Consider the following 16,113-nt stretch of genomic DNA (forward strand, 5'->3'; position numbering starts at 1 on the left):
AAGCCTTGGAAATACCCATGTTTTGCTAACCAACCATCTGAAGTCTTTTGAAAATCCAGTTTTAGGTTCTTTATTCTGTGAACAGTTACTGAACAGCAGAGAAAGAATTTGAGGGGGGCAGAGTGAGGGGAGAGTGTTTTATTTTCTAACAGGACATATATCTGTTGGCAAAAATCATCCAAGAGTATATACCTATCTTGGTTCTTTTGTTTAGAACCAAGTTTACACCACTTCTGGAGAACAGTCCACTCCAGGGTCAGAAATGACTGCAAGAGGAGCTCCGGCCTCAGGAGGAATTGCCACACAGAGAAATGTGTTTAGATCTACATGAGTTCACCAGAATTCTTTTGTGCCTTAGCTGGTTTGATAACGCCTTGCATTATTTATAGCACTTGTCAGAAATCATTTCCTTTAGTCAATTAGTGTCTAAAAAAGGAGGGGGGAAGCAGGATATTTTCTGACATTTGTAGAAATAATATGTAAAAAAAGCATTCCCTTAATCATATGACATTGTGCTGTCAGAGATTTTCCAAATATAACATGCCCCACAGACTCTGTTAACTACACATTTTGTTTTTGTTAATAAGAAAAGAATAGTAAGCTATACATTGTCCATTTTGATTACTCTGTCAACCCAAATATTTATTCAAACTTCTAGTCCCTGTTCTTTGGCAGATATAATTACAAAATATAAATATTGTAATTGTTTTAGCAATGGAATGGTTTATTTTGAAATAGCGGGAGCTGAACAACTGATTTTACAAATGTTTTCATTGATTAACTGCCATGTAAGTGCTAACAGTTGGAAATATTTTGCAAAACACAAAGGCAAGGATTTAAATTCTATTTGTAGGAAAAAGACATATCATACTTTTTCCCTGTTCCTACAATAAAAATTTACAATCTAGATTTAAGGCTAGTATCTCTTTTAGGTCTAGCATAGATTTAATAAATATAGAAAAGCATATTATTAATTTTTGTTGGAAGTACATATTGTTTTTTTAGAAGTTTGCTGTTCTAGTTCAAAGTTAATATATGCATATACTTTATGTTCTAACTATTGTGTTATTAGTACCCACTCAAATATAAGCATAGTTTTCTGCATATAATTGCAGCGTTGCTTAAAATAATGAAAAATTGACATTAATTTAGGTGACCTCTAGTAAAGAAATGAATATACTGTGGAGTAATACATAGTTGTGTAAAAAACAAGCCTCAGAATAATGTACTTAGTATGTTTCCATTATTTCTATTAAGAAAGTAAGCTGTGTATGTGTATGTGTGTGTAGATGTATGTATGTGTATGAGAATGCATAGAGAAAGGACTAGGCATACCATACTAATAATTGCACTTACCCTTGATGTTAGACGGGTCTGATTTGGCAGCAGAGGGATGGGGATTTCTCAGTAAAACCCTCTGTATGGTTTAAATTTATTAAAGTGAAAATGCATTCATTTAGCAATGTCTACAACCAAAAAGCGAAGAGAGAAAGAAAGAAAAAAATGAAAAAAGAAAGGAAGAAAGGCGAACTGTGGAGTTAATATATATGATTCATTAAATTACTTGCCAGATACGTCTCTTCATCATTTGACCTTATGTTTTACTATCTCCTCCATTATTATTTAGTAGTATCTATAGCTATGTAGGTAATAGTCTTATCATTTATACCTGTACTTTCTCATTCACAGAACAAGGCAGAACCATAGTTAAGAGTACAAATTGTTCATTCTTTGATTTTTGAAATAATTTAGATTGTTATAGTCACTGGAGGTGTGGAAGTCTAGGTATGGAGGGAGAAAAACTCAAAATTTAAATAGACAGTATTTGGTTCAAAATTTAATTTGTTCCTGAGGCTTTTTACATTTGTGATCTGAGAATCCTCTATATTCACTGTCTCATCACACCACATGGTAGGTTTTTGCTGTGTTTTCTTTTCCATCTCTTTCTGAATGTGAGCTCCATGGGATGTGCATTTTCATGTATGTCTGCAAAAGTTCCTGTGAATGTATGACTCAGAGATTCTAGGTCTGCATTGTCCTTTGATGCACATATAATGAGATTCAGTTCTTGAGTATGTTGGAAATTTAAGGAAATACAGTTGTGGCACAAAAATATGGTAGACAATTTATGTATAGATGTAAATTAATTATCAGAGAGGCAAGTTACCTTTTTATTCAGTTAATCTTATGTTTTTAAGGTTTGTGGAATCTCTCAGTGTGTTTTTCTTTTTTATAAGTTAAGCCTTGTAATTAATAAATATTGAGGCAGGCACAAACAAAATATGCCTCCCTGCTGCCACTGTGGAGCTGCTTTTTGAAATTTTAGGCTTCGAGAAAAATACATTCTGAAGCTCTGGGTTATTGTATAGCAATTGTAATAATATTAGCATAATTTGTTTTCATTGACCATCTGAGACCTAGTTTAGAATATGAGTTATGTGGAACGTTTCCCAAAAGATACTTAAGCTACATTGAAGTGAAAATATGAGTTATTAATGTATGTCTTTATTTTGTAACATATCTTCCTCTTTTAAACCAGGGAAAAACAACTGGGTCTTTTTTTTTTTTTGTCTTGTCTTTTTTTTGCTATTTCTTGGGCCGCTCCCGCGGCATATGGAGTTTCCCAGGCTAGGGGTCTAATCGGAGCTGTAGCTGCCAGCCTATGCCAGAGCCACAGCAACTCAGGATCCGAGCTGCGTCTGCAACCTACACCACAGCTCACAGCAACGCCGGGTCCTCAACCCACTGAGCAAGGCCAGGGATTGAACCCGCAACCTCATGGTTCCTAGTCGGATTTGTTAACCACTGCGCCACAACGGGAACTCCACAACTGGGTCTTGACTCACTGTAGTCACGGAAAACATAATTCCTATTTGCATAAGAGCATATTTAAGATTTTTAGCTCCAGTTAAACTCAGATTCTAGTACTTTATTATTATTAGGAATAAATTCAGTTGATGTTGGTATGTTATTAAGAGTATGTTTGAAATTACTTATTAAAAAGATTATCTTTAAGGTCAAATATATAAATTAATAGGAATATCCCTAGGATTTTCACATTAAATGGTGTGACACCTTTGTGGCTTGAGTATTTGTAAAGTTTGCAATAAAAGATACATTTTTTTTTCTTTTTTTTAGGGTTGTACCCATGGCATATGGAGGTTCCCAGGCTAGGAGTCTAATCAGAGCTACAACTGCTGGCCTAGGCCACAGCCACAGCAATGCCAGATCTGAGCCGTGTCTGCAACCTATACCACAGCTCACAGCAACACCGGGATCCTTAACCCACTGAATGAGGCCAGAGATCGAACCCACCACCTCATAGTTCCTAATTGAATTAGTTTCCACTGTGCCATGACGGGAACTCCAAGATACATTTTTTTTTTTAAAGATACATTTGTGAAATGATGGGGACTTTTGCTGATTAACAGAGAGTAACAAATGTTTATGTGTTTTGTCATGAGAAGTCCATTAATTCATTTAATAGGATGCATTCAAGTAATACCATCCTATATTCACAATTGATATTATTCATTATATTCTGAAGAATAATTATTTTATGTCTCTTTAACTATAAATGTAGATTTACCTATGTTTCTCATAATGTTTAATAATTAGCATATTTTGGGCGGTCTTCAAAAGAAATAAGCCAGTAAAATTTCCCAGGTTGAGGTTACTAGGTTATGTTTCAAATCAGACATCTGGAGATTCAAAATTTATGTTATGATCAAGCTTTTGTGTTCATATAGTTGATAGTAATGAAGGTTATTGCCACATTAAAATTTTAGAAATTCTGGAAGCTGTGACAACTATGATTGTTCGTTCCTAATAGAGATATATGCATTATATTTTAGCCAGATTTTTTCCATTTTTTCACATACTGATTTCATAATTTTGCTTGATTGAGCTAGCTCAAATGGAAAACAGGCATAGGTTAATTGTGGAGAAGCTCTTAATGACCACTGGTTGTGAGAATGATTTCTGCCTTGGAAGGAAGGTTGGAACAGTGGGGCAAAGAGGTACGCATATGGCAAATTTCATGGATGGACAGGATACCCTGGGAATATTTCTTCAACTCTCTGATTAATCAACTTCATACTTCTTTTGAGTTGTGCAGTAATGTTATTAGGGAAGCACAGATGAATTTGCTACCATTCCTCAAGCACTAAAGATCGCATTTAAAAACGTTTTAGGTAGAGGTACTACCAACCTCAGTGAGAAGCTCAATGATAGTGTACAGAATGCATGAAGATTGGAAACTAAAACTAAGTTTTTTGGCCCCTAGTTACTATGCCAAATAAAATATAACTCACTGAAGTAAACATCAGAATCAGTCCATAATCTTGGCATTGCTCAGGGAATAGCAGTATCACAATGTACTGCATTCCATTTAGCATTCATGGTTTTGTCAGGCTAATTTCATGGTGGTAGATTCTGGTTGGGTTAATGTACCATTCTTCCTGAAAATTGCCAGAATGGTAAGATTTGCTGTTTCTACCTTTTTAGCTCTTTGAGTACATACCAGCATGGTTAATTTTTTTGTAGTCTGTGCTCTGACTTCCTGAGTAATTATTATTTTGAAATATTAAGTGATTTAGACAGATCAGAAATGATTTCCTCAGGCTAACAAGATAACTTCTTTGTGTAATATATAGAGAAAATAAAATACTAAATAGGATTAGCATTTTGTCTGGAAAGATGATAAAGTAACATCCATAGTGTTGTTATACTTTCTGTGGAATAGAGGGAAATGTTAAAATGCCTGTTTGAATATCATCAGAAGAAATACATTTTTTCCCTTCTTTTGCCAGAATTGAAGAATATTGATTCTGCCATAAATTCACAGATAATTCAACTTTACAGTTAAGGAGATATATAAATGTAGTTCTGTGTTAACTTCATTGCTTTATGCTCTCTTTCCAATGAGTGGTGTTTGATGCTGGTTTCATTCAGTTATAAAGGTGACATTGTCGGTGTATTTAGCTGTATATCTATTGCCCAGGCATTGTAACTTGTAGGAAAATACTTATAAACTAGTATTCAGATATGCTAAGAAAAATATTATCCTGCCACCAATACTGATTGGACCAGGTACTGTTTAGATGCTAGCTATTTAGTGGAGAGCTAGACTGACAACTGACTGCTGTCCTGGAGTCTACATTTTTATGGAAAAGATAGATGATAAGCAGACAGTGAGAGAGGCACATAATAAGACATCAAATACTAACAAGTGAAGAGGAAAGCAGGGTAGGGAGGGGGCAAGTCTGGACTGGGATGGAGAGGAACAGAAGGTTGGGATGCTTTTGATAGTGGGCTAGAAAAGCTTCAAGGGAGATAGTTAACCTTGCAGTAGGGACTGGATGAAAGCACATTTAGGTGCAAAGTTAGTGGCCCAGTTTATAAAATGCAGCGAGCCCTTGTGATATTTACCTTCTAGTGACTTTAAGCCTTTTAAGCTTTTAAATTTTGCTTGAGATAGGAATTCAAATTTTACTTTTTAATCATAGTCTGCATAGAGCCTCTGTGTTTCATTTTGTCTTAAATAGAAATATTTAAGGGACAATAATCATTTTCTAATTTGTGTGCAGTGTAGTTAGTTGCTTTTCGAATTCTAATTTTTAGTGATAGTGCATTACCTAACCAACACTTCTTCATTATCCTTCTAATGAGACCATTTGATGATTAGGGCATCAGACCTATCAGAATTTTAAAGGACTGCTTTGACAGACCTTAGATAACTTGTTTGAGTTGGTAAACATAATCTTACTTTCCTTGCTAGTGGCTTGTCACCCAGTGCAAAGCAGTCAGACCAGCAGTCCACCTTGTCTGTCACCATGCCATTCCAGAGAATGTGTGGCTGACAGTTATCTTTTTTTTCTCAGAAATATTTCTAAAACTTCAGTCATTTGCATATCTCCTTCATGGTTTTTACCAATATATGTAGTTAGTCTTATTCTTTAAATTCTTTTATACTTTAGGCTCTAGGTCCTAAGCTGGGATATCCGTATAATCTCAGACTTGACAAGATCATTTTCGCGTTCTGATGCATCCATTAAAATTATGTTGTTTCTGCATCATTTAAAATCTCCATGGGTGCTACCAGTAGTGTGCTTACCCCTCACTGAGAAACACTGATCTCAGCTTTTTGTTACATGAAGTTGAATACTGCTGAAGGCTGCATTAACCCATTCAGACCATGTATAAATAACTTTGTTACTTTATTTAGTACCTTAGTGAGTAGACAAATGGCTTTACAGCCTCCAGAAATGCCTAGCTGGTTGTTTGTTTATTGAAATATCTGTTAATATTTGGGACAAGCCATGGGCAAAATTGTACTGTAAGCAAGGTTAGTTTGCTAAAGTAATGCATTGCTAATTATGGACTTGTCGACACCAGTGAGCCCGGGGAGAAGTTACAGTTTTGGACAAGGGGCCTCTTGTCAATCCAAACATACACAGCAAATTGGACATCTCTTCTAGTTAGAGTGAAACTGTCTTAGTAAGTAAAAAATCCTCAAATGATTACCAAGTTAACTTCCTCAATATGTAACCTATTTCAAAATCAAAGCTTATGAAAAAAGTCCCCAAAATTCCCAGCGACTACTCTGGGATGTCATAGAACCAAGCTGCCTATATTTGATTCAGAAGAATTGAAATGATTAGTAAACATATGTGACTAAGATATTTAACCTTGCTCATAGAGGCCATACAGTTCTCTAAAACAGAATTTTAGTCTTATACCTTTGAGCATCTGTTTATCCTTTATTGCAGTATGATGCAACCCTTAAAGAGATTTTTACATGAAACCGTTCACTGTCAGTTTAATGCTAATATATATCAATTGCTATAAGATATATATTAGCTAGTATATATCAATTGTTATGAGATATATTTATTATATATTATAAATACTAGTGTAATTATTACTTGTAATTCTTCAAGCTTTTTTTTCTTAGAAAACTTTATCCTCTTTTTTCTTTCTTTTCCTCTATCATTACATTTTCTTCTTTCCCTTTCTATTTCGCTCCTCATATCTTAAAGTAGAAAATACATGTGAATTCTAATATCACTCAAGGAGAATTTGGTCTTGGTTCTTGTGGCAGAATATGCTTGTTTGTAGAACCTGTCACGTAATGTGAGGAACTCTATAGTTTAGTGTTTGGAATTTGATCAGTAGATAAAAGAGGGCTTGTTGTTATGCAGGTTTTTAAAAGTTTGATTCTCACTGAAAAATGGCTAAATTCCTCAATCTTTGTTTTGTTACTTTTTTGTTCAAGGAGGATTATTATAATATGTTGAAATATAGGGAAAACAGTTACTGCAGAAGCAATTTACATATTAATTCTTCACAGTAGAAGTATTTCCTAGAATCATTTACAACAACGCCTATTTGGAGGGCAGATATGTTTGTAAGAATTCCTTCAATCTGGACATTATCCATACACTTTTTTTCTTTTTGTCTTTTTGCCTTTTCTAGGGCTGCTCCCACTGTATATGGAGGTTCCCAGGCTAGGGGTCTAATCGGAGCTGTAGCTGTCGGCCTACCCCAGAGCCACAGCAATGTGGGATCTGAGCCGAGTCTGCGACCCACACCACAGCTGGTGGCACCACTGCATCCTAAACCCACTGAGCAAGGCCAGGGATCAAACCTGCAACCTCATGGTTCCTAGTCAGATTCGTTAACCACTGAGCCACAACGGGAACTCCTACCCATACACTTGTAAACATTGTCTCTGTAGAACAAAAATCCCTTGCTAGTTGAAGTACTGATCCAAATCCTATAAAATCATAGTTTATCAAAACCACTCAGTTGTGAAGATTTCTAGTCTTCCCTGAAATTCTTCTGTTTGAATAAGGAGAAAGATTATAAGATAATGTTCTAATGTCAGCAATTTAGTCAAATCAATTTCTAGGATAAAATCTGAGTTTGTTACCCCCAGTCCTCTATATTAAGGGCTGGAACACACATTACCAGGTGTAGCTAGATTAGTATTTCCCAAAGGTCAGTGTCCATCCTTATTGCTTACTTGTCCATCCCTAGTTAATTATAAATATTTTGATTATTGTCCTTGCCTAATATATTTTATAATAGTATTTTAAACTTACAAAAATATATCTATAACTCTTTCAGTAATACTTTTTGGACATAAATAGAATTTTTCTACCACAGAAAATAAAAATAGAAGACCCATTTCCTAGCATTTTAGTAATTAAAGTATATTTTGTTATTGCGTGTGACCAAGCCTGTAACATAGTAGAAAGGAAAAATAGCCTTAGAAATTAATTTTATAGTTGTATTTAGATATAACCCTCCAGCAGTGAAGATATTTCTAATGGTACCAATGTCTTTCCTCATATTGTTTAGATCCCATAGATCATGATGACATTTTGCTAGGGTTGGGCACACATCCTCACAAATATGTTTATTCCTAATAAGTGGAATAAAACCTATTCTTTTATTAAACATTTTGAAAACATCTATTGTGCTCCAGCGACTGGATTTTAAAAAATGCTGATTGATATACCCTGTTGTCATGGATTTTATAACCTCTGGAGCAAAAGTACCAAAGATACAAACTACTGAGAATATTCTGAGAGGGAATAATGTTTAGCATAGTTCACCCAGCCTTTTTGAGAAGATGATATTTGAACAAGAAGAGATTTGCCAAGTTGAAGGGGTGAGGAAATATGTGTCAAACCAAACAAAGGGTTAGTATGTAACAAGTCCCAGGAGCTCAGAACAGTAGGATATATACCAGGAACCCTGGGCAGTTACAGCTCCTTTCTCCCAGGGAGGATACAGATGCAGAGCTGGGAGAAGCCAAAATGATAAAATGGGTCAGTTCCAGACAAGGGGAAAGGGGCAAGAAAGAGGGAGTTGTGCAGGTTGTTAGAAGTCAGGTAATAACAAGGACTATGCTGTGTCTGGATTTGGCTTTGAGGGGAGCATTGACAGCTGTTGCTGAGCAGTAGTCAAAATTGTGGAGATCACACTGATACAGATTCAAAGGTTAATGGAAGGGAAAGAAGCAGGAAAACAGCACTTGGAGATAACTCTTTAGAAGTTTGGGAACAGCAGATTAAGAGATGAGGCAGGAGTTCCCATCGTGGCGCAGCAGAAACGAATCTGACTAGAAACCATGAGGTTGTGGGTTTGATCCCTGGCCTTGCTCAGTGGGTTAAGGATCTGGCGTTGCTGTGAGCTGTGGTGTAGGTCACAGACGCTGCTTGGATCCTGAGTTGCTGTGATTCTGGTGTAGGCCAGCGGCTACAGCTCTGGTGAGACCCCTAGCCTGAGAACCTCCATATGCTGCAGGAGCAGCCCTAGAAAAGGCAAAAAGACAAAAAAAAAAAAAAAAAAGGCAGAAGTGACATATGGTTAGGCAGGGTCCTCTTCCTCTTGTCATGCCATCCATTTTAGAGCTCTGTCAGCACTGTGAGGGCTAAGAGAAAGAATGGAAGAAAAGGCAGGGTGTTCACACAGAGAGGGAGTTTAGAGGCAAAGAAGTCTTGAGAAGGAGCCAGTCAAGTTGGCAGCTTAACCTTGGGTAGAAGGGAAAACTTCCGGGAGATGGAGAAGAATGAAAGATAGTTTATACAGATGGGTGGCAGGATGGTGAGAGAGTTCATCCCTGGGGGCCACTATTTTTACTGTGATACATAAGCTCATCCACTGTTGATAGTGAGAGGAACATGGAGAAGGAGGAACTTGAGTGATGACGTTTTAGAAAAGCTGGAATGTGAGGGGGAGCTGTCCAGGGCCAGGGGGGAGGATGCCTGGACCGTGGGAGGGCCTGAGTGACCCTGGAATATAGTAATCTATGGAGGCAGTGATGGCTGTGTGTGTTTGCATGGGTGTGTTCATGAATGTATTTGTGTATTTTTGTGCTGTAGAATTAATTCCAGTTCAGACATAATAATTGATCATTTAATTTACCAAAGCTTATGAAGCTCCATCTATTTTTTATCCCTAAAGCCAGGCACTAGGGTTACTAAGATGAGTAAGATCGTTTTTGTCCTTGGAAACATGTATTCTAGTGGGTCAGACCTATAACACATGAAACACTGTATAGGGGAGCAGAAGTAATTGAGAGGAGACGGTGTTAATATAGGGGGCGGAGATAGAGTAAGCGACCATCTTGAAAGCTTCCTGGAGGAAATGACATGTTAGCCGGCTTCTAAAGGAGGTCATGGTTGCAAGTGAGGCTCTTGAAGATTTCAGAGGACAAAAGAGATGTTGACCACAGGTGGGGTACATACTTAAGCATGAAGTAGTTGAGAAATTTTGAATGCAGGGCAAACTTTCAGGAAGATGGATGAATTTTAGTTTTCTTGACTGAACTGGCTTTGTTTTATATAGGACCAGAAAAGTTTTTGCAAACAACGTTTTTGGGGAATCAGTATGAGGTTTTTTTTTTTTTTTTAAGATCTTTCTCAAAAGTTACGGTCTTACTTTCTAAACCTAATAGCTAATAGTTTTTTAAAAAAATTAATGTTAAGAATGACAGTATTGGAATTCTCATTGTGGCTCAGTGGCTTAAGAACCTGACGTAGTTTTCTGTGAGGATGCGGATTCGATCCCTGGCCTCACTCAGTGGATTAAGGATCTGGTGTAAGGCCAGCAGCTGTAGCTCTGATTCTACCCCTGGTCTGGGAACTTCCACATACTGTGGGTACAGCCATAAAAAGAAAAAAAAAAGGACAGTGTTAATCTGGAAATAAATTAAAAAAAAATTCGACTAGACATCTATGTTTTATATATATATGTATACATAGTGTATATATTCATATTTTATATTCTAACTTCTAAATTATAAATATATTACCAGTTGTCCATTTTGGCCCTGGAAGAAATATAATCAAACACTATTTGTTCTAAATTATAAATATATTGCCAGTTGTCCATTTTTGGCCCTGGAAGAAATATAATCAAACACTATTTGGTATACTATTTGTTGCTAACAAATAGTAACACTATTTGTTACTGACTCTTTGGAGTGTGAAACTTTTAGAGTTATTAGAGCCTTGATTCCTTTGGTAGCATTCAGAAGGGGGGAAAAATGCATGCTTTTGTTTATGTAAATGCTAAGCATTTTCTGAAAGTTTTTCCATCCTTCTTGAAAGAGAAAGTACGTTGTTAAAAGCAAATATGCCCTGCTATAGGGAGCAGTCCTGTAGTGCCGAGGTAGTAGATCATTAGGCAGTAGAAGATCCCTTCCCCCCTCCCCCTCCCCCGGCCACCGTCAGGCTTCATTCGTACCTCTGAAGTGCATCATGCTTCCCAAATCAAATTGCTTACTTAATATTTAATGTTTCTGCGATGGAATCACTTTCTCCCTTGAGTTCGACTTTGGATTTGCCAGACACACTGACAACACTGCACTCCTTATTTTCCCCACATGACCTCAGCTTCTGCTTAAAAAATGTTCGAATAAAGGATGCTTTTGTTCATATCTCGCCTGCCTGCGATATATTGACAAAGTGTCTGCCGGCTGAATGGAATAGTTTTACAGTATGAGTGCTGCTTTCAGTGGAGGGGCAGGGCTTGGGCTGAAGAAGGAAGTGAATTGGATAGGTCAGGAGAATGTACCATTTGTAAACACCCCTTTCCTTTTTTATTCACGTGTCAGGACAGCAGGAGCAGGCTGTTCAGTGCCCGTCCCTGCTCAGAGCCAGAGGGAAAGCAGCTTGGAAGTCAGTTGCAATTTTTAAACCTTGCTTTTTATTTCCCGGTAATGATCTTCAAGTGCTTGGACTTGTTTAAGAAGCTGTTTTGAAACTAACATGGTTTAGTCCACTAACTGCATGTTGGGTAAATTCAAAACCCACATGCTCGTCCTCTTGCAGTGGAATAAGTCACATCTGATGGACATTTTCTGTGCTTATAGCATAGTAATGAACGTCTGACAGGCGCGACCTTTCATAAGACAACCCACACTATTGGCTTTCTGCCCAGAATATTGCTGCAACACTATCTGTGATTGGTTATCTCTCTATCATGCATTGCTTCACAAGGGGAAACGGCCCCTTTTTTTAATAAATCTACGATGGCTGGCTGCAATATGCCTCACTGTAAGTATTGCGTGTGTGTGAGAGAGAGTGTGTAAGTGTGAGTGTGTGAGAGAGGGAGAGAGAGAGAGAGAGAGGCTGACTTGAATATTACTTAGTCTGGTAGCACATGGCAAGGTTGTGATACTGTAGGACATCAGTGAAGAGCTACTTAGTAAATCTTAACCTATCTCTTTTTTCTACAGGTTGGTACTAAGAAGTGCCTTTCCTGACGTCTCTGCTGCTTGGAACCGCTTCTAGAGCAGTCTCTGCTTTTGCCTTGCTTGCTGCCAGCTAGACTGTGACGACAGCACATCCACCCTCCACCTCTAGCCCAGACACCCCCATTTCTACTTATAATCAAGAGAAAAGCTCTAAGTATCTGGCATTGCCCTAGGCTGCTTTAGTTTTAAAAGAAAAGTTTGCTGAAAAAGTAAGATATCTTCTGCCAGGAAATCAAGGAGGAAAAAAAAATTATTTTCTCGATTTTGCTCTAAACTGCTGCATCTGTCTATGCCAAACTAATCAATACCGATTGCACCACCAAACTCCATTGCAAATTCAGCTGTGAGGAGATTCCCTTTCAGACAACTTTGCTGAAAGCAGCTTGGAAATTCGGTGTCAAAGGGTCTGCCACGTTTTCATGCTTGCATTTTGGGCTCCAAATTGGCACTGGGAAGGGGTTACTGAGAGCACAAGGCTGATTCGAGGCCCTACTTTTAAACGTTCATCTACTTACAATTCTAGTATTTCTCTAAAAACCAAAACCTCTTTGAATTAACAGTTTCATGCTGTGAATTTCTAGTGGGAGATCTTTTCCTTGATATTGACAACACAATTTTCCATGTACTTTTAAAACAGGGAGTGGGGAAAAAAGTATTTTGGAGGGGACATTTTCATCATCATTTTACAGTTTTATCAGTTCAGTTTTTTTTGGTTTTTTGGGGTTTTTTTTTTTTTTTTGGTTGTTACTGTTTTTTTGGGGGGGGTTGGGTTTGTTGGTTTCACTGAAAATTTTAACTACCTGTAAAATCTAAACATGGCTGTTAGTGTCACACCAATTCGGGACACAAAATGGCTAACACTGGAAGTATGTAGAGAGTTCCAAAGGGGGACTTGCTCACGGCCAGACACGGAATGTAAATTTGCACATCCTTCGAAAAGCTGCCAAGTTGAAAATGGACGAGTAATCGCCTGCTTTGATTCATTGAAAGTGAGTAAATATTATATTATTTTAAGGATACGCAATAATTGAATAAAGGGGATATGAATATACAGTCCACTGAGTTTGGAAGTATGGATTGCTTTGTTAATAGTTGTAGTTATATGGTGTGTTCTTATTGATGATATTGGGGTGGGGCACTGTATTGAGAAGCAATAGAACCAAGTCTGGCCAAACTTTGTTATGAATAACTTTATCCGTCCTTTAATGCTATGATTTTTTTTCTAAAGCAGAAAGTGTCAGCGTACTTTTTATTTGGTAATAACTTAGTCAGTGTCTATCTATAGGAATAGTAAATGTAGGTATGTGTGTTAGCATATGCATAGATTATACACAAGGCTGTGGCAATAGCTGAGTGGGGTGGTTTGTTTTTGCTGGTTTGTAAAGGTGCTGTACCGTTGTAAAAGAATAGCAGATTTTAAGTCAGCTAAACTTGGATAGACTTTTTATTTTAGTATTTTGAGTTATGGATTTCCTTTTTATTGTATGACTTGATTAGTTTAAGGCCTGAAGCAATGCATTTCATGCAAAATATGACTAGAAATAAGGTTCTGAACTGCTGCTGCAGTACCCTATCTCAGGCATAAACTTTGTTGAGTTTTAGAAATACGCTTAAGTACTATTGGTTAATTGGACTTTTTAAAGTTTCTAAAATTCTACTGTGAAGTCACTTAGTTTATTTTCTGTTAGATCCTGATTATTTTTTCATTTGTAACAGTCTCAGGTAGAAGTGTTGTTGTTACCTTTTATGAGCACCATAATACTAACAAATTTGCCTTAGTATATTTTGACACTCAAAAAGTCTGTGGGTTCATGTTTCAGGTATCACGTTTGAAAGTGGGTCTTTTAAAAGATAGCATACATGTCTTTATTTTGACATGCAAGGCCAAGATTAGAACTGTGAAGATTTCTGGGTACTCCCTGCCTACTTGGTTTTAATTCTGTTGCCTCTGAATATTAATGTGCTGGTTTAATTCACCCTTTAAACCTTTGCGAAGGGGATTGCTACCATTTCTAGATCTATAGAGAAGTAAAAGTCCATCTTGTCTTTTGCAAAAGAAAAAACATAGTGCTATAATAATCTTTCTTTACTACCTTAGGGGTGAATTACCTGAAATAGTTAACAGGTAAGTTAACTCATGACTCACTCCAATGTTGTAAGTTAACTTGTGAGTTAACTATTTCAGTACATTACTTCTTGGTCCAGCTTGTGCTCTCACTTTGCTAAAAGTTTTCACCAAAGACTTGAGGATATTATCTTCAAAGTAAAATACAAAAGAAGGTATTAACAACAACAAAGATATCTTATAATATTGTCCTTAATGCCATAGTTCTAAGGATCAATAAACAAAAGTTACAAATTACACTGGGCCTTTTTCTTTCTTTCCTTTGAAAGTCATCTATGAAGGGCACAGTGGTTGTACCTTGTGAATGTGTATTCCCAAATTCCAGCTGACTGAATTTAGGTGTAATTAGAGACTGGGACCCATAAAATGAGGGCCAAAGGGCTAATTACACTTGTCGGTAACCAGCTGTGTCCATAAGTAACCCTGTTTTGACCCAATTCCTAGTAAATCCAATCTTTAATCCTACAGACAGTTGATGGTGCACTCTAGCTGCAAAATGAAGGACATTAAACTTGGCTGTGACATTGAGTGGTTTCACAGAAGACCTGCCTCCACAGCATTTGGAAACATTGTGAAACATTAAAATTCAGTTGCTATTTTTCCATCTCAAAATATTTTTTTAGTTGCTGCTCACCACTTGTGGCCATAGAACAGTCCCCCTTTGAGTAAAAGCAGCAGCATTGCTTAATGACATGCTGTGTGGTTAACAAGATTCAACTGCCACATCAAGGACTTTTTTTTTTTTAATAACAAATAATTTCAGGATCTTAAATTTGCTTAAGAGACGAACTCATTGTACCAGCTAATCAGTGCAAATGTCCTTATTCTTTGTCTTTCTAAGAGAAACTGAACTTTATAGTGTCTAAAATGTGGTAAAATATTTTGGTGTGAATAAAAGGGAAAAAATAAATTTATTTCTGGTAGAACTTCATCCCCAGAACAATAGCTCCTTAAATATTAGTGGAACAACTATGTTAAGAATTAATTTAATATTTTTGGATGTATAACTAAATATTCGTTTTTCATGTGTATGTGTGTACATCTGTAATTAACACATGCGATTCTTTATGTAGTGTTTAGAATCCTACCTTTTAGATAGTAGTCTTCCTGTGTTCAATTTTGTGGCTAAAATAGATCCAAAACATATTTTAGAACAGTTAAAGTAATTCTGTGACTCATGCCTGAAGTTCTGAAATTTGGGAGCATTATGAGGTTTCCATGCCAGTAACCGCTAGATCATTTGTATTGTTTCAGAGAGTAAACGGAAGGAATTTAGAAACTTGTAATATCCTGACTTCTTTAATAAAATGTGTTCTGTGTATGGCTACAATCCGTAGTCCAGCGTTTTGTGAGTTCTTGAGCCCTGAGATGGAGGTAGCCTGTGTAATCTACTATTTTTAGCAAGTTAGGAAAGCAAACCAAATACTCTCTGAGAGGACCCTGGGAAATGGCTGTACCCTTCAGCTGTGCTGTTTCAGACTTTGGCCAGGCTCCCAGGTGACTTAGGTTTATAGCAGACTTTTATATAGAGAAGAATTCATCTCATTAAAAACAAAAGTCGAACCGTTCAAGAAAGTATTTACATAAAAGAAATCAATTGGCGTATTACTAAAGGGAATGGGAAGAAAATCAGTTGATTGTATTTTAGTTACATATTGGTGATTTTGAAGTTTAAATAACTAATTTAGATGAATTTACTATACGAAAACAGAATTCT

At 36.8% G+C, this 16,113-nt stretch overlaps 1 protein-coding gene across 27 annotated transcripts in view; it reads left to right on the plus strand.

Annotated features, from left to right (window-relative positions):
• MBNL1 (muscleblind like splicing regulator 1) overlaps positions 1–16,113 on the plus strand; it is a 205,897-nt gene that overhangs the window by 43,762 nt on the left and 146,022 nt on the right. For 17 of the 27 annotated variants that reach the window (XR_007135549.1, XM_047784876.1, XM_047784867.1 and 14 more), the window contains one exon: positions 12,254–13,260. The exons of 8 other annotated variants lie outside the window; for them this stretch is intronic. Coding sequence is in view for 17 of the 19 variants with exons in the window: in XM_047784876.1 (XP_047640832.1) it covers positions 13,087–13,260 (174 nt within the window). In the remaining 2 variants the exon portion in view is untranslated. Of the gene's footprint in view, positions 1–11,629; positions 12,072–12,253; positions 13,261–16,113 lie in introns of those variants that run through there. 2 more of the 27 variants (XM_047784856.1, XM_047784976.1) reach the window with 2 other exon arrangements.

The sequence above is a fragment of the Phacochoerus africanus genome, chromosome 1 (assembly GCF_016906955.1).
Source record: "Phacochoerus africanus isolate WHEZ1 chromosome 1, ROS_Pafr_v1, whole genome shotgun sequence".
Lineage (NCBI taxonomy): Eukaryota > Metazoa > Chordata > Mammalia > Artiodactyla > Suidae > Phacochoerus > Phacochoerus africanus.